The sequence below is a fragment of the Scyliorhinus canicula genome, chromosome 7 (assembly GCF_902713615.1).
Source record: "Scyliorhinus canicula chromosome 7, sScyCan1.1, whole genome shotgun sequence".
NCBI lineage: Eukaryota > Metazoa > Chordata > Chondrichthyes > Carcharhiniformes > Scyliorhinidae > Scyliorhinus > Scyliorhinus canicula.
This window is the reverse complement of record NC_052152.1, coordinates 124,812,549-124,837,442: the sequence shown is the minus strand read 5'-3', so window position 1 is coordinate 124,837,442 and position 24,894 is coordinate 124,812,549. Positions and strand designations below refer to the sequence as shown.

General features: G+C 50.2%; 1 protein-coding gene across 1 annotated transcript in view; it reads left to right on the top strand.

The window, feature by feature from the left end:
• The window catches only part of LOC119969126 (synaptonemal complex protein 2-like), a 458,660-nt gene that overhangs the window by 282,162 nt on the left and 151,604 nt on the right, over nt 1-24,894 (top strand). The window contains exon 11 of the mRNA XM_038802343.1: nt 13,625-13,677. Within this exon, the coding sequence (XP_038658271.1) occupies nt 13,625-13,677 (53 nt within the window). The remainder of the gene's footprint in view (nt 1-13,624; nt 13,678-24,894) is intronic.

Here is a 24,894-nt window from a genome sequence, read left to right as displayed (position 1 = left end):
GAGCAGTGATGAAAAGTTGGTGTCTTTTTCCGAGCCGAGCTCCGTGGTGTCCTCAGTCTTGGGCAGTGGGCTGGTGTTCGGGCTGCTCTCCCCATCAGTGCTCGGCTGTCTGGGGGGGCACCAGCTCCAGCACTAGCTGGGGGCTCCAGATGGACTGGCCACATCTCCGGCAGGTCCTCGAAGACACAAGACGACCTGTATGGTTAGACAGTAGGCCGGGGTGTGTGTGTGTGGGGTGGGGGGGGGGGGAAGGTTGCATCTCGTGAGAGGGGTGTGGGGGGGTGTGTGTCCACACGTGTCATGGGGATCCGCAACTAATCCGCCGACCTCCGCCTCGGTGACCACCATTTCCTCCGGGCTGCTGACCATGTCCAGTATCCTCTCCTCGGGCATGGTAAGGGGCCACAGGTCTGGTGGTCCCCCTCCGGTTTTCTTCCGCTTCCGGCGGTTGTGTGCGGCATTCTCCTGTGGGGGTCAAACACAAACAACGACGCTGTTAGACATTCCATCGCATGCAGTCCAGGAGTTGGGTAGATGATGGCATCAGTGGTCAGGCACCTGGCCATTGCGGCTGGCATGTGGGACAGGGTGGGAGTTCGGCCATCCCTCAGGGGGGAGGGGCAGGGTTGTGGGGGTGTGTGGGGGGTGGGGGGATTTGTGCCAGAGACACCGCTGCCTACTCATCCTGGCCCGCACTGAGACCACGTTTCTTCATGACGTGCGCCACAGAACTAATGGTGCTGGCGTCCTCCCCTATGTTGGCACCAAAATATTTCGAGCTGAGTGAACATAAGAAATAGGAGCAGGAGTAGGCCATCTGGCCCCTCGAGCCTGCTCCGCCATTCAATGAGATCATGGCTGATCTTTTGTGGACTCAGCTCCACTTTCCGGCCCGAACACCATAACGCTTAATCCCTTTATTCTTCAAAAAAACGATCTATCTTTATATTAAAAACATTTAATGAAGGAGCCTCTACTGCTTTACTGGGCAAGGAATTCCATAGATTCACAACCTTTTGGGTGAAGAAGTTCCTCCTAAACTCAGTCCTAAATCTACTTCCCCTTATTTTGAGGCTATGCCCCCTATTTTCTGCTTTCACCCGCCAGTGGAAACAACCTGCCCGCATCTATCCTATCTATTCCTTTCATAATTTTATATGTTTCTATAAGATCCCCCCCTCATCCTTCTAAATTCCAACGAGTACAGTCCCAGTCTACTCAACCTCTCTTCGTAATCCAGCCCCTTCAGATCTGGGATTAACCTCATGAACGGGGCAGCAGGGTAGCATGGTGGTTAGCATAAATGCTTCACAGCTCCAGGGTCCCAGGTTCGATTCCCGGCTGGGTCACTGTCTGTGTGGAGTCTGCACGTCCTCCCCCTGTGTGCGTGGGTTTCCTCCGGGTGCTCCGGTTTCCTCCCACAGTCCAAAGATGTGCGGGTTAGGTGGATTGGCCATGCTAAATTGCCCGTAGTGTCCTAATAAAAAAAGTAAGGTTAAGGGGGGGTTGTTGGGTTACGGGTATAGGGTGGATACGTGGGTTTGAGTAGGGTGATCATGGCTCGGCACAACATTGAGGGCCGAAGGGCCTGTTCTGTGCTGTACTGTTCTATGTTCTATGTTCTATGAATCTCCTCTGCACACCCTCCAGTGCCAGTACGTCCTTTCTCAGGTAAGGAGATCAAAACTGAACACAATACTCCAGGTGTGGCGTCACTAACACCTCATACAATTGCAGCATAACCTCCCTCGTCTTAAACTCCATCCCTCTAGCAATGAAGGACAAAATTCCGTTTGCCTTCTTAATCACCTGTTGCACCTGTAAACCAACTTTTTGCGACTTATGCACTAGCACACCCAGCTCTCTGCACAGCAGCATGTTTTAATATTTTATCATTTAAATAATAATCCCTTTTGCTGTTCTTGCTACCAAAATGGATAACCACACATTTGTCAACATTGTATTCCATCTGCCAGACCCTTGCCCATTCATTTAACCCATCCAAATCCCTCTTCAGACTTCCTGTATCCTCTGCACTTTTTGCTTTACCACTCATCTTAGTGTGATCTGCAAATTTGGACACATTGCCCTTAGTCCCCAACTCCAAATCATCTATGTAAATTGTGAACAATTGTGGGCCCAACACTGATCCCTGAGGGACGCCACTAGCTACTGATTGCCAACCAGAGAAACACCCATTAATCGCCACTCTTTGCTTTCTATTAATTAACCAATCCTCTATCCATGCTACTATTTTACCCTTAATGCCATGCATCTTTATCTTATGCTGATTTGCTTTGTAGCTAACTCACTCGCATGGCAAATCTTTATCGCTTGTTGTAGAATCAAATCTTCCCGCAGCAACCTCTCACGGAGCTTATCATTTGATAATCCAAACACAATTTGGCCACGGATCATTGTAGATTTCAGACGACCAGACTTACAGGATTGGGCCTTAAACCTCAAGTCAGTGACAAAACTGTCGAAAGATTCGTCCGACTTCTGGGTACGCATGCAAAAAATGTATCTCTCATTCTTTTTGGGGGAACAATGCCGATCAAAGTACCCAGCGACTTTGTCATATCTCTTGCTCTCCGCACTGTCAAAAACAAAACTATTATAATTTCAATTACTTGTGGACCTGCCACCGTGAGCAGCAATGCAATTTGATTTTCATCAGCCTGTGCCTGCAGGCCAAGGGCCGAAACGTAGAGCTTTAACTGCTGCTTGAAGACATGCCAGTTTTTGTCTACGTTACCAGATACTTGAAGCTCATGGCGTGCCTTCAAACCTTCCATCTTGAACTTCAGCAACTTCTATTGCCAATGGTCTTCGGCCGATTTAACATCGTCTTTCAGTTCAAACCATATCTTCAAGTCTGCAGATCACATGTGGAACCATATTGTGTTCTGTTATCCTGTCTAACAGAACTGCTGATATCTAAATCAGAACAATGTTTTATTCATGTGCACGTGTTTAAGTAACGATATAAATTTTAAACAGATAGGTTTCTACAGAGTTTCTCTGGACCCTCCTGGAACTTGACTGACGTGCGACTGTCCTTGTGTACACCTTACAACCTTCTGAGGCTGGCCGGATGTCACCTGACTGATATTTTGCACCACCTGCTAGGGGGAGGTCACACTGCTGAGTACATGTAATATTATCGACATGCGTATCACCACATGAACCGAAGGGGCTGGTTTAGCTCAGTGGGCTAGACAGCCGGTTTGTGATGAAGAACAAGGCTAGCAGCGCGGGCTCAGTTCCCGTACCAGCTGAGAATTCTGAATTCTCCGTCTGTGTACTCAAACAGGCACCGGAATGTGGCGACCAGGGGATTTTCACAGTAACTTCATTGCAGTGTTAATGTAAGCCTACTTGTGACAATAAAAGATTATTATTATGCAAGGAGCCAGAGGAGGAGGAAAATTAGGACAAAAACAAAAGACAAAGGGGAATAAAAAAAGTAACAGGCAGAGAAACCAAGAGGGCCAGATTCAAAGAGACCCACATATTGGGAGGGGGACAAATGTTAAAAAGATGAGCTTTTTAAGGCTTTGTGCCTTAATGCATGGAGCATTCGCATTAAAGTAGGTTAATGAATTGTGCAAATTGATGTAAACGGGTATGATGAAAACAAGTTAATGGGGCCATGGCTGCAGGGTGACCAGGGATGGGAACTGAATGTCCAGGGTATTTGGTATTTAGGAAGGACAGACAAAAAGGAAAAGGCGGTGGATTTGCAGTGCTGGTTGCCAGGCAGCCATCTTGCTGCGCACCCCACTGACCGCCCACCGTGGCCCTTGGTTCTGCAGAGTGCCACCGGCTGTATGTGTCCTCGGGTGTCTCATGTGCCGTGAAGCCACCCCGCTCTGCCCGCTGCCCGTGTGATGCGAGGTGCGAGGGACAGGAGAGGGGAGTCCAAGGTGCTGCGGTGTATCGGCACCTCCCCTCCAGGAGTCACCGCCATAGCCCCATCACCCCCTCCTCACTTGGGGTGCGCGGTGGCCCCCGGGCTACTCCATGGGATGGGGGTCCGAGAAGAACTAACCCCTGAGGCTCCCATGCCACTTGGCGCTCCCAATCCTGGAGGCCTGCTTCCCTCTCGACCAGGGCTTGCATGCTTGTGGCCATGGTGCACAGAATGTGGACCACCTCTGTCTGGCACTGCGCCACATCACACTGTAACTGTGCCACCACCATCTCGGGCTCTGCCACACTAGCGCCATCTCCATCTTGGACTGGGCCTGCTCTGTCTGTGTCTGCATCACGTCACCCAGCCGATGTTCTTACCATGCCCTGCTGTGACTGGGCCACAATCAGGAGTGTGTCGGCAATGTCCTGGTGGCTCGAGGGCATGGCTGCCTGTGATATGGCAGCCCTGTCCTGGGCCTCGGCCACTGCCTGCACAGAGTGCCCCAGGCCTTGGACGGGTTGATCCATGGCCAAAATCTTCTCCCCCAAGGTCTCCACCATGATGCCACCATTGCAGTGTTGGCCTGCGTGGCATGCATGATCGGGACAACCTCCTGCTTCTGCACGTGCTGGATGCTCGTGCAGTCCCTGACTCTGACTGTGATACATCTGAAACCCATCTGGATAGCAGGTAGTCCCTGGGGCCCTCTGACCATATGCCCACTCGGGAATTTCTACCTGCACCTGCTGTACAGGAACACGTGTGTGGTGCACACCAGATAGTGCCCGGGACCTCTCCACTAAATTGCCCAACCGAGGTGAGGGCCTCTGGCATGGTGGAGGGTGTTGGAGATAGCTGTGACAGGAAATCAGTCTCATCCCCGGACCCGAACACCGGGATCTCCTGGGAATGCCGGTTGATGGCATCGTCCTTATCGCTGATCGACACCTGGGGTTCTGGCCGTGTCTGGGGTTGGGGTGGGGGACACCAGAAGGGGTCCGTTAGTAAGACGCATCCTTGTATCGCCGACAGGTGGAGGGGGTGTGTTGCGGTGGGAGTGTGTGTTGGGGAATGTTGTGGGTTTGAGGTTGTTTTGGAGGTAGTAGGGGTGTGAGGGTGGTGTGTAGGTGGTCGTGGGCGTGAGTAGAGTGGTGGTGGAGCAAGGTGACACACGTGTCATGAGGAACCGCAACTCAGTGGGGTCTCACTTCGTCGCCTGACCTCCACCCCAGCGACTTCCCTTTCTTTGGGCCCATCGACCACGTCTAGTGCCCTCTGCTCTGCTGCGGTGAGGGGCTGAAGGTCCAGCGGTCTCCCTCCAGTATTCTCCTGCTCTTGGTAGGAGAATACCCTTCTATTTGGGGAGGGTGGGTGGGTGCGTGGGGGGAATAACACACAGAAAAAGCAGTGTTAGACAGTCTGACGCATGGAGCCCAGGGGATGGGTAGCTGGTGGCTTCAGTGGCCATGGCACCCAGCCATGGTGGCCGGTATTAGTGCTGGCATGCGGTGCACGGTGGGGTTCGGCTGCCCTCCAGATGGGAGGAATGGTGGTATGGATGTCCGTTTGTGGGACAGGGCTTGGTGCCAGGGGCACCCTACTCATCCTGACTGCCCTGAGGAGGTTGTGCAGTTTCTTACAGCACAGCTGGCCGGTCCAGACAGTGCTGCCCACAGCACTGATTACCTCTGCCACTTGCGCCTATGCCCAGCGAACGGTGGCAGCTGGTAGCCTCCTTCCCACCCCAGGTACAGTGTCACCCACCTCTCCTCCATGGCATCCAGCAGGGTCTCCTGTTCGGCTCTGGTGAATCTCGGAGCCGCACGTCTTGCTTCCGTCTTGTTGGATGAGGATCAGTGGGGAGTACCGTTTGTCAGCCCCCGATTGCCAATCCCGGTTCCGGCGAATCCGTCACCGTTTCTCATTGGAATTGATAGTGTTTCACATGGCTCCGGTGCTAGCCCCTTAATGGTCATTGAATCAGTCCAGGTGCGGCTCCAGTTTTGCTGTCGTAGATCTCCACGAGTCCTGTCCCAACATCAACACTTCTTGTCAGTAACAGAGAATCCATTCAGTATGAATCCAGCGCGGGCGGCACTGTAGCACAGTGGGTAGTACTGTTGCTTCACAGTTCCAGGGTCCCAGGTTCGATTCCTGGCTTGGGTCACTGCCTGTGTGGAGTCTGCGTGGGTTTCCTCTGGGTGCTCCGGTTTCCTCTCACAAGTCCCGAAAGACGTGCTGTTAGGGGAATTGGACATTCTGAATTCTCCTGTGTACCCGAACAGTCGCCGGAATATGACGACTAGGGGCTTTTCACAGCAACTTCATTGCATTGCTAATGTATGCCTGCTTGTGATAATAAAGATTAAGGGGTGTAGCCACTGGGTTTCTTGTCCTTTGTTCAGACATTTCCACATGACTGACGAATAGCTCATGTGGTACTGCTGAATAGCTAATGTGGTACTGTTTTTTAAGAAAGGTTGCAGGGATAATCCAGGAAACTATAGGCCAATGAGCCTCGCATCGTTAGTAGGTAAATTATTGGAGAGCATTCTCAGGGACAGGATTTATACCCATTTGGAAACAAATGGATTCATTAGCGATAGACAGCATGGATTTGTGAAGGGGAGGTCGTGCCTCACTAACTTGATCAAATTTTTTGAGGAGGTGAAGGGAGATCGGTGGACTTCAGTCAAGCCCTTGACAAGGTGCCTCATGGCAGACTGGTACAAAAGGTGAAGCCACATGAGATCAGAGGTGAGGTGACAAAATGGATACAGAACTGGCTGAGTCGCAGAAGGCAAAGGGTAGCAGTAGAAGGATGTTTTTCTGAATGGAAGGTTGTGACTTGTCGTGTTCCTCCGGGATCTGTGCTGGGATCTGTTGTTTGCAGTATACATAAACAATTTGGAGGAAAATGTAGGTGGTTTGATTAGTAAGGCCGCACTTGGAATATTGCACACTATTCTGATCGCCACACTACCAGAAGGATGTGAAGGCTTTATAGAGGGTGCTGAGGAGGCTTAGCAGGATGTTGCCTGGTCTGGAGGGTGTTCGCTATACGGAGAGGCTGAAGAGACTCGGACTGTTTTCATTCAAATGACGGAGGTTAAGGGATGACCTGATAGAGGTCTACAAGATTATGAAGGGTATGGATAGAGTGGATGAGCAGGCACTCTTCCCAGGGTAGAGGGGTCAGTCACCAAGGGGCATAGGTTTAATGTGCGGGGAGCAAAGTTTAGAGGAGATGTGCGAAGCAGGTGTTTTTACACAGATGGTGGTGAGTGCGTGGAACGCATTGCCAGGGGAGGTTGTGGAAGCAGATACATTAACGGTGTTCAATAGGCATCTTGACAAATGCATGGATAGGATGGGTATAGAGGGATACGTCACAAGGAAGTGCTGTGGGTTTTGCTCAAGGGTGGTATCATGACCGGTACAGGCTTGGAGGACCGAAGGGCCTGTTCCTGTCCTGTATTGTTCTTTGACTGGGATGAGTGGTGGTGTTGACCAGAGAGGGACAGCTATTTGTGGCCAGGGTGTCACGGGCATGAATGTGTCCTGTCAGTGTGAGTGAAGGCGAATCAGTGGGCTGATATCCTTGCAGATGCAAGCTGGAGGCAGTACCATTTGTCAGCATCCAGCATTTGTGTGTTAGATGCCTGCTGCTGTGTATATGACAGGCTATGGAGCAAGGGAATGGCAGCAGAGAGGCACTAAGGATGCAAGAGCTTTGGTTAAATATATTACAGAGGTGCTCAAGTACTTACATAAGTGCTCGCTATCTAAAGTGGCGAACAACACACATACTCACGCTATGCAGCTACACGTTCTTAACCTTTCTCACCCTGCTGCTACATCTTGGTGTTTCCTTAGAAGCCACAACTGAGGTGGAAGCAGCCTGCTGTCTGTCATGCCCTGTTGTCTGCGATGACCTTGGTGGTCGTCCTTTGGAGGGCCGAGACCTGGAAGGCCCTGGCCTGCTTTTAAGTACCATGGGTGCTGTGTTGCCACCCACCTCAGGGGCTGGATGGGCTGGCCACCATCAGGGTCTTGTTGATGGAGGCTGCAGGTTATGCACCTGCTTCTCCTCCCTATGGGAACTCGGGGGAGGGTGGGGGGCTGGGTTCCTCCTTAGAATAGCAGATAGCTGGATCGAGAGCCAGAAACCCCGGCATCCTCTGGTGCTGGCACTCATGGATGCCCACACAATGGTGTTTATGCCCTGTGCCATGGAGTTTATCGTCTATACTGTACAGTGAACATTCCCCGCCATGGGGCGAATGTACTGCACCAACGTCTCCACAGGGGAGGACAACCTCGCAGTGTTGGCCTGGTTGCTTCAGAGTGTTGGCACAATCTTCTTGGGCATAAGGCAATGAGACCTGTTAGCGGAAGAGGATCTCAAAGGATTCGCTCAACACCCAGGCTACAGGTCCTCGCATTTCTACCAGTTTGTAGGACAAAAGTTCGGCACAACATCGTGGGCCTGTTCTGTGCTGTATTTCTCTATGTTCTATGTTCTAAACCCAGCTAATGATTAACCTGGTTAATGATTGTTCAGGAATGTGGCTACCTCAGCTAAAAGCTGAAGGGAGAGTTAAGAAGAGCGAGGAGAGGACACGAAAAGACGTTGGCGGATAGGATCAAGGAAAACCCTAAGGCTTTCTATAGGTATATCAGGAACAAAAGAATGACTAGAGTAAGATTAGGGCCAATCAAGGATAGTAGTGGAAAGTTGTGTGTGGAATCAGAGGAGATAGGGGAAGCGTTAAATGGATATTTTTCGTCAGTGTTTACACTGGAGAAAGACAATGTTGTTGAGGAGAACACTCGGGTTCAATCGACCAGGCTAGATGGAATTGAGGTTCAAAAGGAGGAGGTGTTAGCAATTTTGGAAAATGTAAAAATAGATAAGTCCCCTGGGCCAGATGGGATTTATCCTAGGATTCTCTGGGAAGCCAGGGAGGAGATTGCAGAGCCTTTATGTCGTCTTTGTCGACAGGAATAGTGCCGGAAGACTGGAGGATAGCAAATGTTGTCCCCTTGTTCAAGAAGGGGAGTAGAGACAACCCTGGTAATTATAGACCTGTGAGCCTTACTTTGGTTTTGGGTAAAATGTTGGAAAAGGTTATAAGAGATAGGGTTTATAATCATCTTGAAAAGAACAAGTTGATTAGCGATAGTCAACACGGTTTTGTGAAGGGTAGGTCATGCCTCACAAACCTTATTGAGTTTTTTGAGAAGGTGACCAAACAGGTGGATGAGGGTAAAGCTGTTGATGTGGTGTATATGGATTTCAGTAAGGCGTTTGATAAGGTTCCCCACGGTAGGCTATTGCAGAAAATAAGGAAGTATGGAATTGAAGGTGATTTAGCGGTTTGGATCAGTAATTGGCTAGCTGAAAGAAGACAGAGGGTGGTGGTTGATGGCAAATGTTCATCCTGGAGTTCAGTTACTAGTGGTGTACCGCAAGGATCTGTTTTGGGGCCACTGCTGTTTGTCATTTTTATAAATGACCTGGAAGAGGGTGTAGAAGGATGGGTTAGTAAATTTGCAGATGACACGAAGGTCGGTGGAGTTGTGGATAGTGCTGAAGGATGTTATAGGATACAGAGGGACATAGATAAGCTGCAGAGCTGGGCTGAGAGGTGGCAGATGGAGTTTAATGCGGAAAAGTGTGAGGTGGTTCACTTTGGAAGGAGTAACAGGAATGCAGAGTACTGGGATAATGGCAAGATTCTTGGTAATGTAGATGAACAGAGAGATCTCGGCGTCCAGGTACATAAATCCCTGAAAGTTGCCACCCAGGTTAATAGGGCTGTTAAGAAGGCATATGGTGTGCTAGCCTTTATAAGCAGGGGGATTGAGTTTCGGAACCACAAGGTCATGCTGCAGCTGTACATAACTCTGGTGCGGCCGCACCTGGAGTACTGCGTGCAGTTCTGGTCACCACATTATAGAAAGGATGTGGAAGCTTTGGAAAGGGTTCAGAGGAGATTTACTAGGGTGTTGCCTGGTATGGAGGGAAGGTCTTACGAGGAAAGGCTCAGGGACTTGAGGTTGTTTTCGTTAGAGAGGAGAAGGCTGAGAGGTGACTTAATAGAGACATATAAGATAGTCAGAGGGTTAGATAGGGTGGACAGTGAGAGTCTTTTTCCTCGGATGGTGATGACCAACACGAGGGGACATAGCTTTAAATTGAGGGGTGATAGATATAGGACAGATGACAGAGGCAGTTTCTTTACTCAGAGAGTAGTAGGGGTGTGGAACGCCCTGCCTGCAACAGTAGTAGACTCGCCAACTTTAAGGGCATTTAAGTGGTCACTGGATAGACATATGGATGAAAATGGAATAGTGTAGGTCAGATAGGCTTCAGATGGTTTCACAGGTCGGCGCAACATCGAGGGCCGAAGGGTCCGTACTGCGCTGTAATGTTCTATGTTCTAAAAGCCATTTTGTGTCTTTAGTATGGCTAGCTCAGCTAACAGCCATTTTGTGTCCTTTCTGATATTAGTAATTCTTGAGTTATAAAATCACAAGCATTGGTTATACACTATCTATTCCTGCATACAGGCATCTAAGCCAATGGGTATCTTTTGTCCAAAAACCTTCTTTCTAAATCTGACTTGAACAGACGCCTTCAGTCAGCCTTGCAATCCGGGAGTGTTGTGATCAACCATTCCTGATGTTCCCGATTTGCCTTTGTAAATCCCGTAACTGAGGGATGACCAAGTCTAGAGGTACATCATCTGGCTGGGGCTCAGCAGAGTCCTCGCCTCAGTAGTCCTCTGGGTGTCAGATCCCCTGGACGTACTGGCTACGAATGCTGTGGATCATCAGAAGTGAGCGGCTCACCAGTCAGTGACCCAGAAGCCTGTCTCCTACTCATTTCCACTAAGGTGTGAGTCTCTACACTGGTGGATGCTGCGGGTGGCAGCTCTGTCTCTCCTCAATGGTAATGTCAGAATTCGGCAGAGTTGCTCTCCTGACTGGTCTATAAAGCCTCACTTGTGGATGGACTGGCCTGCTGGACTTATTTCCCTGCAAGGGAAGAGAGATGGTGGCACGGTGGCATCATGGTCAGCACTGCTGCCTCACAGTGCCAAGGATCCGGGTTCAATTCTGGCCTTGAATGACTGTCTGTGTGGAGTTGCACTTTGTATCTGTGTCTGCGTGGGCTTCCCCAGGGTGCTCCGGGTTCCCGCCACAGTCCAAAGATATGGGGCTAGATTCTTACACCCCCGTGCCGAAATCGCGACCCGAGCCGGGGTGGAGAATCCACGTTCACGCCGTAATCGGGCCCGGCGCTGGTTCGGCGATTCTCCGGGCCCCAAAAATCCGGTTCGCCGATTCTCTGGGCCCCGAAAATCGGTGACGCACGGCTGGGGAGCCATTGCCACAGGCCCACCCAGCAATCCTCCGCTCCCGACCGGCCAAGTTCCCGACAGTGTGGAACTAACCACCTATTGCCGGTCAGGATCCTGGCTTGGCGGCTGCGGACGCAATCCGCGGCCGCAATGGTTGGGGGCGGGCGAATCGGAGATCGGGGGGGGCCTTATAGGTGGTCAGGGATTCAATGTGCGGGGGTTGAGGCTGGGCGCGCAGCCGATCGGGGTTTTCATTTTTTTTGTCTGGCTTCACGGTCTGAGTCCACCATGGAGCAGGGCACGGCTGTTGGAGGCTGCCGCCGTGCGCATGCGTTGGCTCTGAACCGGAAGTGTGAGGGCCCGTTTCTGCAGCAAAAGCTGCGAGATTCACTCTGGGTCCCTGCAAGCCTCTTGCAAGGTATTGAGTTTGTTGAACTTATTTGTAGGAATTTTTGCAGTAAAACCCCACCGTCTTTCCGCCAGCGTGGGAACATAGTTTCATTTTGGCAGAATCCAACCCATGCAGGTTAAGTGGATTAGCCAAGCTAAATTGCTCTTTGGTGTCCAAAGATGTGCACCTTAGGTGGGGTTACGTGAATAGGATGGGGGAGTGGGCCTAGGTAGGATGCTCCTTCAGAGGGTCAGTGCAGACTTGAATGGCCAAATAGCCTCCTTCTGCACTGTAGGGATTCCATGGTATCGTGCATATGGCAGGGATGGGCGAGTGAAAACTTGTGAGGCTGGTCAGATGGGTGTGTGCGTTGTGGGTCCTCACATGTTTGACTTAATCTGGCTGCAGGGAGGAGGTAATTTATCATCTTCCGCATTGGATGCCCATCCTCTTGTGCCGTGAGCTTGCACTTGCCAATGCTGCCACTGCATCCCATGGGGGGTACATGAACTTGCTGGTTGGACTTCTGCCGAGCTTGAGGGTACAGGCTATCCTGACTCTGCTCCGACCCCATCCAGCATTCTGATGAGTGCTCTCTCTGAAATCCTCAGGTCAGCCAACCTCCGAACTGCACTTGGAACAAGTGCTGGGAGGCATTTAAATGGGCGTCCCCCGATTGAAGATCTCAAGTGATACCGGGGCAGGTGATTCAGTGTCAACCCCACTGTTGCGGCGTGGAATTTGTGAATTTGTTTTTGCAATTAGGCATAATGCAGCACGAAATGTCTCCACGATGCCGCTGGTAGGATACTCTGCGTTTTCCTCGTCCGATACGACACAGCCAAAATAATGGAAAATTCCACCCACCGAGTTCATGTTTCAAGTCCGTATGTCTTTTATTAGAGCTGAATACAGCTAGAAATGTGATGAAAAGTAGCACTTATTTTCTTCTCCAGATCAAATTCCCAACTGCACATACTGTCAATGTCTCAGTCTGCATCCCATTGCTCTGAAAGCTCATCACCACCTTTTTGAGAGCAATTAGCGATGGGCAGAACTGCAGGCCGGTGACACTTACATCCCATTTTGAAGATAATGTGTGGCAAAATATTGAAAACAACTGCATGTGTGAAGGGGTGGGATTCTTTGGTCCTCCAGCTTTTCCATGGACCTACAGTTTTTGTGGACGGCGCACCCTCGCCAGCAGCGGGATTCTCCGTTCCCACCACCTACCAATGGGATTTCCCATTGTGGCCACCCCACACCACCGGGAAACCCGCAGGCGTGGGTGCACTGCCAGCGCAATGGAGAATCTCGCCGGGAGAAGATCCAGCCCCATGTTTTTCTCGATAAGTTGCAAAATTATGGAAACATTTGAGGACGTTTCTCATTGGCAGAACGCCATCCTTCGTTTATAAATTCATTCTGTGTTCACTTGTAAAAAGTACCAGTAACCTCAGCAAGAACATTTGACATTCTAGCTGTGAATTATTTTTTTAAAAAGTGTTGCCATGAATGACAGAATGGGATTGCAGCAATTGCAATGTATATTAGGTAGGGCTTAAGAAGGGTGCTGGTGAGATTTGATGGGCCGAGTAGTCTCTTGCACTGCGGGGATTCTATGATATAATTTCCTAACACCTTTATTCTAACTAAAATTTAGTCGCTCTTATTTTTATATACACTGAAAAGGTTTGGTATGTTTTTGATGGCAGTCATTAGGCACATATCTGATAATTTTTTGTGCTCATTTCTACTCTTAGTTTTATGTCATAAATTGTTTTCATGATTGGTTAAGTGAACATTTTGAATTATGTCGATATGAAATATTATATGAATAAAATAAAATCTGGGGTGAGGTAAGGACATCCAAACTTTCCTAAAGGTAAGTCTGATTCTTTGAAAGAGGAAGAGATAACATTTTAAATTTACACTTATTTCTAGGATTGCAGAAGATTCCTAAATCAAGTTAATGGAATGCTTGGAGAAAGGACAAGGTAAAATTATTTTGGACTTACATTCTTTGCGTGAGTTCTGATAAGTTGGAATGTGTTTGCACATGTTGGTACATGCTAATTACTTAGGACCAACCTCCGCATTAAAGTTTGTTTCTGTTACTTTACTTCTTGCTCAGTTTATATACTTTTTATGACATCCTTGTGGTGAATGTACATCATGTAATTCACACTGTATAGTATTGTGTTCACACTGTATAGTATTGTGTCCTTGTGGGCTCTGTCTGTGAGCCGTTGCGCGGCTCTGCCCACAGGGGGAGATGAGGAGCTTGTACAGGGCTCGACCCTCGGCTCCGCCCATGGTTCCACCCATGGCCCCTCCCACTACCGGAAGTACAATCTGCTGCAGCCTTGTGAGTCTGCCCTCTGTTCTTCTGGTCGAAGGCAGGCTCATTCGTAAGTCTATTAAAGCCACAGTTTACTTCCTATCATGTCTTGAGTGAATTAATGGTCACATTAGAAAGGGGCAGCAGGGTAGCATGGTGGTTAGCATAAATGCTTCACACAGCTCCAGGGTCCCAGGTTCGATTCCCGGCTGGGTCACTGTCTGTGTGGAGTCTGCACGTCCTCCCCCTGTGTGCGTGGGTTTCCTCCGGGTGCTCCGGTTTCCTCCCACAGTCCAAAGATGTGCGGGTTAGGTGGATTGGCCATGCTAAATTGCCCGTAGTGTCCTAATAAAAGTAAGGTTAAGGGGGGGTTGTTGGGTTACGGGTATAGGGTGGATACGTGGGTTTGAGTAGGGTGATCATGGCTCGGCACAACATTGAGGGCCGAAGGGCCTGTTCTGTGCTGTACTGTTCTATGTTCTATGTTCTATCACTCCTTTGCCCGTTTGTTTAGGATACCTTGCATAGAAATGCAAATAGAAGCAGGAGGTGGCAATTCAGCCCTTCGAGCCTGCTCCATCATTCTTATGATTATGGCTGATCATCAAGTTCAATATCCTGATCCTGCCTTTCCCCCCCATATCACTTGATCCCTTTAACCCCAAGAGCTATGTCTTTTGGGGAGAAAACATAGACCAAATGTTGACCTGCACCCAAATCTGACCCGGGAAGCAAGAACCGTGATAAATTTGCTGCCTTGTTTTGATAGGTATTAATTTACAACTTATTTCCTTCTTGAAATTACACATTGGGCGAAATTCTCTGGGCTAAGGGCTGGATTCTCCGATTTTGAGACTAAGTGCCTACGCCGGAGTGGAAACAGTGGCGTTTTACGACAGGAAAAGACAGTGCAACAGCTGTGCTGATTCAGCTACTTTAAATGGGCTAGCACCAAGGGGCCGGGTTGCGGGTGTGGGGGGAGGGTGGGGTTAGCACCAAGGGCACAGCCCTGCCAACACACCCTGGTCATCCTGAGGATGTCATGGAGTTTCTTCCTGCACTGCATGCCAGTCCAGGCGGCGTTGCCCATGTCATTGCCCGCCACTGCCACCTGTGCCAGGCTCGGTGAACAGCGGCAGCTGTCAGCCATCCTTTAGTGCCGGGGTATGGGGTCATCCACCTCTCCTCCACGATGTCCATGAGGGTGTCCAGCTCGTAGTGCTCTCCTTCCAGCCATCTTCCAGCCTGGACTGGCATGCAGTTCAGGAAGAAACTCCACGACCTCCTCAGGATGACCAGGGTGAGTAGGCAGGGCAGTGCCCCTGGTGCTAACCCACCCTCGCCCCACACACCCACAAACTGGACTCTCCCCCTCAGGGGACGGCCAAACCCCCACCCTGCCCCTACATGTCAGCACCCATACAAGCCACCATGGTTGGGTGCCCTGGCCACTGAGGCCACCATTTACCCAACCCCTGGGCTACTTGCATTGGAACGTCTAACAGTTGAGCTGTTTGTGTTCGCCCCCCACCCCCCAGGAGAAGGCCGTGCACAACAGCCGGAAGCAGGAGAAGACCGGAGAGGGACCACCAGGCCTGCGGCCCCTCGCTGTGCCCGAGCAGAGGGCACTGGATGCGGTCGGTGGCCCAGAGGAAAGGGTGGTCACCGAGGCGGAGTGCGGCAGCAGGAAAGCAAGTGAGATCCTGCTTGGTTGCGGATCCCCATGACACATGTGTTCTCTCCCCCCCCCCCCCCCCCCCCCCCCCCCCACCCACCCCCACCCACCCTCGCCCCTGACCCCACACTCCCTCACCGCACACACCCCCAGCCCTGCGCCCCACGCTCCTCCACCCCCCTCACCCCATGCCACCCCATCCATCTCAACCCGCACCCCCGTCACCCTTCACCGCCCTCACTCCCTCAACCTCGCCCCTACCCCACGACTCCCGGTCCGTTGTGCAAGCATACAAGTCGTCTTGTGTCTTACAGGACTTGCTGGAGATGGGGCAGGTCTATCTGGAGCCCCCCGCCCCCTGCCTGTGCCAGAGCCGGTGATCCACAGACAGCCGAGCACTGACGAGGAGAGCAGCCCGAATACCATCCCTCCGCCGAGACTCCGAAGACCCCGGAGCTTGGGTCGGAGGAGGACATGGACTTTCCATCACAGCTGCCTCCTACACCCTCCACCATCCCAGAGACTATCACCTCGGTTGGGCACATTTGTAAAGAGGCTCCTGGGACACTATCTGGTGTGCACCACACATCGCATCCGGTACTGCAGGTGAAGATAAGAGCAGCCAAGGGGCCGGATGGTCAGAGGGCAGGCCAGCCCCAGGAGCCAGTTACCTTCCAGATGGGTCCCGGGCTTCTGGAACATCCAATCCCAGCCACAGTGCCGTTCCACCAGAGACCCAGGGACTACAAGAGGGAATGACGGGCATCCAGCACCTGTGGGTGCAGGTGGAGTAGTCCATCCGCGGGCTGGCACTGGGGATGGTGCCGGTCATGCGTGCCACCCAGGCTGACACCACACAGGTGGCGTCCGCGGTGGAGACTTTGGGGGCGACGGTTTTGACTATGAATCAGCAAGTCCAAGGCCTGGAGCATTCTGTGCATGCGGTGGCCGAGGTCAAGCACAGGGCATGCTGAGGTCCACCGCTGCAATGACCAGGTGGCTCTGGCACATGGCTGCCTGTAAATTGCAGCAGTGGACTTCAGCATGACCCAGTCACAGAGAGCCATAGCTAGGAACTTTGGCGGCATTGCCCAGGCGCTGGCCAGCATGGCGCAGACTCTGGGCGGGGTGGACCAGTCCCAGAGGGAGGTGGCACAGACCCTCAGGGTGGTGGCACAGTCGCAGCGTGATGTGGTGTAGTCCCAGTCATTGATGGTCCACTCCCTGTGCTCCATAGCCGCGAGCGGCAGACCCTGGTTTAGACCAGACCTGGCCTCCAGGATTGGCATGCCAGGTGGTGGGGGGCCTCGGGAGATGGCTCCACTCGCACCCCCATCCATGGAGTAGCCCGGGCGGGGGCCATCGGGCGCCCCGAAGGAAGAGGAGCTGATGGGGCCAGTGCCGTTGACTCCTGCAGGGGAGGTGCCAGAACAACAAAGCACCTCGGACTCCCTCCCCCTCCTATCTCTGGTGCATCTGGTGGGCAGCCGGCAGAACAGGGCGGCGCCACGCCATCCCGGACACCCGAGCAGCGTCCGGGCCCATCAAGGCCGGGTCGATCTAGGAGACATGCGCCAACAGGAACGCTTGTCGCAGGGCTGCTTCCACTCGTGCTATGCCTTCTGAGGAACCACCTAGACGTAGTGTTAGGGCCCGTATGGCCAGAAAGCTAGATACCAGTTAGGTTGGCATGGGTGCAGGGCACGGTTGAGTCATAGGGGTTAGGGCACAGACAGTATATATTTCTCCACGATAAACACCTATTAACACCGTTTAATCCTGCCTTGCTGCTCTGTCTGATGGGTGCGGGGGTGGGCTGGTCCGGGCTGGCTTGGGTGGCAGGGGGTGGGTGGAGGTGGGGGACATGAGCGCAAGCTCTGTGCGGGGAGCGTTCTCCGACCGTCCCCAGCACCCCCAGCCCAGGGATCGACGGCACCGTATGATGGACTGGCCAGCTCGCATGCAGGGATCACCCAGGTGGAATGTGCTACTGTGGGCATCAGTCAGACGTCATTGTATGATGTGGAGCACCGGAACTCATCGCACAGCGGGTTGCCATCATCCTCCATCCCATGGACCAGACCCGCTGTCACTGTCAACCCAGGGCCTCCAGCTCATAGCACCGCAGGTATGTATAACGGAGGGGTGTGCAAGCGGGTGGTTGTGATGTGGTGCCCATGCCCCTGACCAGCACCCCCTCCCCCCACTTCACCTCCACTCCCTCCCTCCAATTCGGTGGCGAACCTGGAGAATCTGTGGGTAGAGTTGATGAATCGCAAAGGTAAAATGATGCTGATGGGAGTTATGTACAGGCCCCCAAGCAGTAGTCAGGATGTGGGGCGAAAAAATAAATCCGTAGTTCCAAAACCTAGGACTTGGCTCCCCACTCTGCAACTGGATCCTCGATTTTCTGACCAACAGACCACAATCAGTAAGAATGAACAACAACACCTCCTCCACAATAGTCCTCAATACCGGGGCCTCGCAAGGCTGCGTACGTAGCCCCCTACTCTACTCCCTGTACACGCAGGACAGCGTGGAAAAATTTGGTTCCAACTCCATCTACAAGTTTGCTGACGATACGACCATAGTGGGCCGGATCTCGAATAACGACGAGTCAGAATACAGGAGGGAGATAGAGAACCTAGTGGAGTGGTGCAGCAACAACAATCTCTCCCTCAATGCCAGCAAAACTAAAGAGCTGACTTCAGGAAGCAAAGTACTGTACACATCCCTGTCAGCATCAAAGGGGCCGAGGTGGAGATGGTTAGCAGTTTCAAATTCCTAGGGGTGCACATCTCCAAAATTCTGTCCTGGTCCACCCACGTCGACGCTACCACCAAGGGGCAGCAGGGTAGCATGGTGGTTAGCATCAATGCTTCACAGCTCCAGGGTCCCAGGTTCGATTCCCGGCTGGGTCACTGTCTGTGTGGAGTCTGCACGTCCTCCCCCTGTGTGCGTGGGTTTCCTCCGGGTGCTCCGGTTTCCTCCCACAGTCCAAAGATGTGCGGGTTAGGTGGATTGGCCATGCTAAATTGCCCGTAGTGTCCTAATAAAAGTAGGGTTAAGGGGGAGGTTGTTGGGTTACGGGTATAGGGTGGGTTTGAGTAGGGTGATCATGGCTCGGCACAACATTGAGGGCCGAAGGGCCTGTTCTGTGCTGTACTGTTCTATGTTCTATGTTCTAAAGCACAACAGCGCCTATACTTCCTCAGGAAACTAAGGAAATTCGGCATGTCCACGTTAACCTTTACCAACTTTTACAGATGCACCACAGAAAGCATCCTATCTGGCTGCATCATAGCCTGGTATGGCAACTGCTCGGCCCAGGACCGCAAGAGACTTCAGAGAGTCGTGAATACTGCCCAGTCCATCACACGAACCTGCCTTCTATCCATCAACTCCATCTACACCTCCTGCTGCCTGGGGAAAGCGGGCAGCATAATCAAAGATCCCTCCCACCCACCCGGCTTTCTCACTCTTCCAACATCTTCCATCGGGCAGGAGATACAGAAGTCTGAGAACACGCACGAACAGACACAAAAACAGCTGCTTCCCCACTGTCAACAGACTCCTAAATGACCCTCTTATGGACTGACCTCATTAACACTACACCATGTATGCTTAATCCAATGCCAGTGCTTATGCCAGTGACTGATAGAAATGAGGCTATGACAGGTGAGGACCTTGAGTGGATTGTTATCATTAAGGAGGTAGTGATGGGCAAGCTAATGGGGCTAAAGGTAGACAAGTGTCCTGGCCCTGATGGAATGCATCCCAGAGTGCTAAAAGAGATGGCTAGGGAAATTGCAAATGCACTAGTGATAATTTATCAAAATTCACCGGGTGGTCCCGGCAGATTGGAAATTAGCAAACGTGACACTACTGTTTAAAAAAAGAGGTAGGCAGAGAGCGGGTAATTATAGGCCAGTGAGCTTAACTTCAGTAGTAGGGAAGATGCTGTAATCTATCATCAAGGAAGAAATAGCGAGGCATCTGGATAGAAATTGTCCCATTGGGCAGACGCAGCATGGGTTCATAAAGGGCAGGTCGTGCCTAACTAAGTTAGTGGAATTTTTTGAGGACATTACCAGTGCAGTAGATAACGGGAAGCCAATGGATGTGGTATATCTGGATTTCCAGAAAGCCTTTGACAAGGTGCCACACAAAAGGTTGCTGCATCAGATAAAGATGCATGGCATTAAGGGTAAAGTAGTAGCATGGATAGAGGATTGATTAATTAATAGAAAGTAAAGGAAGGATGTGGAAGCTTTGGAAAGGGTTCAGAGGAGATTTACTAGGATGTTGCCTGGTATGGAGGGAAGGTCTTACGAAGAAAGGCTCAGGGACTTGAGGTTGTTTTCGTTAGAGAGGAGAAGGCTGAGAGGTGACTTAATAGAGACATATAAGATAGTCAGAGGGTTAGATAGGGTGGACAGTGAGAGTCTTTTTCCTCGGATGGAGATGACCAACACGAGGGGACATAGCTTTAAATTGAGGGGTGGTAGATATAGGACAGATGTCAGAGGCAGTTTCTTTACTCAGAGAGTAGTAGGGGTATGGAACGCCCTGCCTGCAACAGTAGTAGACTCGCCAACTTTAAGGGCATTTAAGTGGTCACTGGATAGACACATGGATGAAAATGGAATAGTGTAGGTCAGATAGGCTTCAGATGGTTTCACAGGTCGGCGCAACATCGAGGGCCGAAGGGCCCGTACTGCGCTGTAATGTTCTATGTTCTAAAGAGTGGGGATTAATGGGTGCTCCTCTGGTTGGCAATCAGTAGCTAGTGGTGTCCCTCAGGGATCCGTGTTGGGCCCACAATTGTTCACAAAATCATAGATGATTTGGAGTTGGGGACCAAGGGCAATGTGTCCAAGTTTGCAGACGACACTGAGATGAGTGGTAAAGCGAAAAGTGCAGAGGATACCGGAAGTCTGCAGAGGGATTTGGATAGGTTAAGTGAATGGGCTAGGGCCTGGCAGATGGAATACAATGTTGACAAATGTGAGGTTATCCATTTTGGTAGGAATAACAGCAAACGGGATTATTATTCAAATGATAAAATATTAAAGCATGCTGCTGTGCAGAGAGACCTGGGTGTGCTCGTGCATGAGTCACAGAAAGTTGGTTTACAGGTGCAACAGGTGATTAAGAAGGCGAATGGAATTTTGGCCTTCATTGCTAGAGGGATGAAGATTAAGACTAGGGAGGTTATGCTGCAATTGTATAAGGTGTTAATGAGGCCACACCTGGGGTATTGTGTTCAGTTTTGGTCTCCTTACTTGAGAAAGGACGTATTGGCACTGGAGGGTGTGCAGAGGAGATTCACTAGGTTAATCCCAGAGCTAAAGGGGTTGGATTACGAGGAGAGGTTGAGTAGACTGGGACTGTACTCGTTGGAATTTAGAAGGATGAGGGGGGATCTTATAGAAACATATAAAATTATGAAAGGAATAGATAGGATAGATGCGGGCAGGTTGTTTCCACTGGCGGGTGAAAGCAGAAATAGGGGGCATAGCCTCAAAATAAGGGGAAGTAGATTTAGGACTGAGTTTCGGAGGAACTTCTTCACCCAAAGGGTTGTGAATCTATGGAATTCCTTGCCTAGTGAAGCAGTTGAGGCTCCTTCATTAAATGTTTTTAAGGTAAAGATAGATAGTTTTTTTGAAGAATAAAGGGATTAAGGGTTATGGTGTTCGGGCCGGAAAGTGGAGCTGAGTCCACAAAAGATCAGCCATGATCTCATTGAATGGTGGAGCAGGCTCAAGGGGCCAGATGGCCTACTCCTGCTCCTAGTTCTTATGTTCTTATGTAGTTACATTGTATATCTTATGTTGCCCTATTATGTATTTTATTCCCTTTTCTTCCTGTGTACTTAATGATCTGTTGAGCAGCTCGCAGAAAAATACTTTCCACTGTACCTCGGTACACGTGACAATAAACAAATCCAATCCAATCCAATAGAGAAAGCATGTTAAAAAGGCAATATCACAATAATTAGGTGGACTGGGAAAATCAGGTCGGTAGTGGATCCCAAGAAAAGGAATATGTGGAATGTTTAAGAGATGTTTTTTTGGAGCAACTTGTGGTGCAGCCCACAAGGGAACAGGCAATTCTGGATTTGGTGATATGTCATGAGGCAGACTTGATTCGGGATCTTAAGGTGAAGCAACCCTAAGGGAGCAGTGACCACAATATGATAAAATTTACCCTGAAGTTTGAGAGGGAGAAGCTGCAATCAGATGTAACGGTGTAACAATTAAATAAGGGTAACTACTGTTGCACGTTTTACTATGGGCGTAAAACGCGTTTATTGGGGTGTATTAACTTCCAAGTGCTTAACACCACTAGGCTCTGTCTTATGTATTTATTCAGCTTTAGGAGTCGCCAGTTGCCGTATAGACAACGTCACGAGTATTCCAAGGTCAAGTTCAAAGTAATAAAGACGATACACCGATTAGTAAGGTCCAAACGATAATATTTATTATACAGTAATAATAAATATTCATGCACACACTAAGAGACTAAGCTATGACTAAACTAAAGTAATCAGAATACTTATCTAACAGGAACAGGCAAGGTCAGGGAGCGAGGCCTTCGTCCTGGTCTTGGGCTGCAACCTTCAGCAAGCGTTCTGGTCACTGGGTGTTCTAGCGGGCTTAGTTCGCGTAGCGAGCGTCGTACTGGCACTTACGGTTCGGCGGCTGGTGCTCGACGGCTGGAGTCAGATTGGATCTTCAAGGTCTTGGTCAGAGCCGGAGCACGGAAAAGCAGACCGGACAACACGAGGTCCCTGTCTTTTATAGGGATTCCATTGTCCTTCCCTCTTCTTGGGCGGGCTTTACCTATTGGGTCAATTCCTCATCGATACTGTTTTAATTCCCCAATGCGAGGGGGTCTCCGTGATGGGGGGGGCGTTTCTTATGCCCTTTTGTTTGGAGGTTTCTGGTGCCTCGATGTCTGGGCCTTGATTAAAATGTGTCCATTCAGAATCAAATGTATCTATTGTGTGGGTGTTCAGGTCTGATTGCCTCATTAGCATGCAAAGCGTTTTGCCATTTGCACCTAGCTAAGGTCTTCTCACCTGAGCCCAAACTGGTTTCTGCTGCTGCAGAATGCAAAAATGCTCTCTTTGCAGACTGCTGTTCTGGCTAAACTGTCTGTTTCCCAGCAGTCTTAGCGCTTGGCTTATTTTGTAGCTCAGCGTCCATTTTAGGTGGCTACACTACAAAGACATGAGGGAGGAGCTGACCAGAGTTGATTGGAAAAGGAGCTGAGCAGGGAAGACAGTGGAACAGCAATGGCAGGGGATTTTGGGGGTTATTTGGGATGCACAACAGAAATTCATCCCAAGGAGGAGGACACATGATAAGGGGAGGATAAGGCATCTATGGTTGATGAGGGAAGTCAAGGACAGCATAAAAGCAAAACAAAAGTGCACAAAGTGGCAAGGATTAGTGGGAAGACAGAGGATTGGGAACCCTTTAAAAGCAGGTAGAGGACATCTAAAAAAGAAGTAAGGGGAGAGAATATGAAATATGAGTGCCAGCTGGCTAGTAATATAAAAGAAGATAAGAATTTTTTCAACATATAAAAGGTAAGAGAGACATTGAACCACTGGAAAACGTGGCTGGAGAAGTAATAATAGGAAAAAAAGAAATGACGGACAAACTGAATAGTTACTTTTCATCAGTCTTCACGGTGGAAGACTCCAGTGGGATGCCAGAGCTCCAGGAGAATCGGGGCAAAGGTGAGTGCAGTGACCATCATTAAGGAGAAGGTTCTGCGGAAACTGAAAGGTCCGAAGGTGGATAAATCACCTGAACCGGTTGGACTACACCCCAGGGTTCTAAAAGAGATAGCTGAGGAGACTGTGAAGGCATTGGTGGTGATCTTTCAGGAATCACTAGAGGCAGGAAGGGTCCCAGAGGACTGGAAAGTGATTAATGGAACATCACTGTTTAAGAAGAGAGGAAGGCAGAAGGCGGGAAATTATTAGGTTGGTTAGCCTGACTTCGGTCATTGGTAAGATTTTAGAGTCCATTATGAAAGATTAGATCGCGAAGTACTTGGAATTGCATGATAAAATAGGACAAAGTCAGCATGGCTTTGTCAAAGGGAGGTCATGTCTGACGTATCTGTTATTGTTCTTTGAGGAGGTAACAAGGACGTTAGACAAAGGAGAACCAGTGGACGTGATTTATTTAGATTTCCAGAAGGCCTTTGACAAGGTGCCGCATTGGAGACTGTTAAATAAGTTAAGAGCCCATGGTGTTAAGGATAAGATCCTGGCATGGATAGAGGATTGGCTGACTAGCAGAAGTCAGAGTGTGGGGATAAACGGGTCTTTTTCAGGGTGGCAGTCGGTGACTCGTGACGTGCTTCAGGGGTCTGTGCTGGGACCACAACTTTTCCCAATATACATTAATGATCTGGAAGAAGGAACTGAAGGCACCATTGCTAAGTTTGCAGATGATACAAATATCTGTAGAGGGACAGGTAGTATTGAGGAAGCGTGGAGGCTGCAGAATGATTTGGATAGGCTCGGAGAGTGGGCAATGAAGTGGCAGATGAAATACAATGTGGAAAAGTGTGAGGTTATGCACTTTGGAAGGAGTAATTTAGACATAGACTATTTTCTAAATGGGGAAATGCTTAGGAAATCAGAAGCACAAAGGGACTTGGTAGTCCTTGTTCACGATTCTCTTAAGTTTAATGTGCAGGTTCAGTCGGCAGTTAGGAAGGCAAATGCAATGTTAGCATTCGTGTCAAGAGGGCTAGAATACAGGACCAAGGATGTACTTCTGTGGCTGTATAAGGCTCTGGCCAGATCCCATTTGGAGTATTGGGCAGTTTTGAGCCCCATATCTAAGGAATAGTGCTCTGGCTTTGGAAAGGATCCAGAGGAGATTCACAAGAATGATCCCTGGAATGAAGAGCTTGTCTTATGAGGAACGGTTGACGACTCTCGGTCTGTACTCGTTGAAGTTTAGAAGGATGAGGGGGGATCATGTTGAAACTTCAAGGATACTGTGAGGCCTGGGTAGAATGCACATGGAGAGGATGTTTCCACTTGTAGGAAAAACTGGAACCAGAGGACACCATCTCAGACTAAAGGGACGATCCTTTAAAACAGCGAAGAGGAGGAATTTCTTCAGCCAGTGGGTGGTGAATCTGTGGAATTCTTTGCCGCAG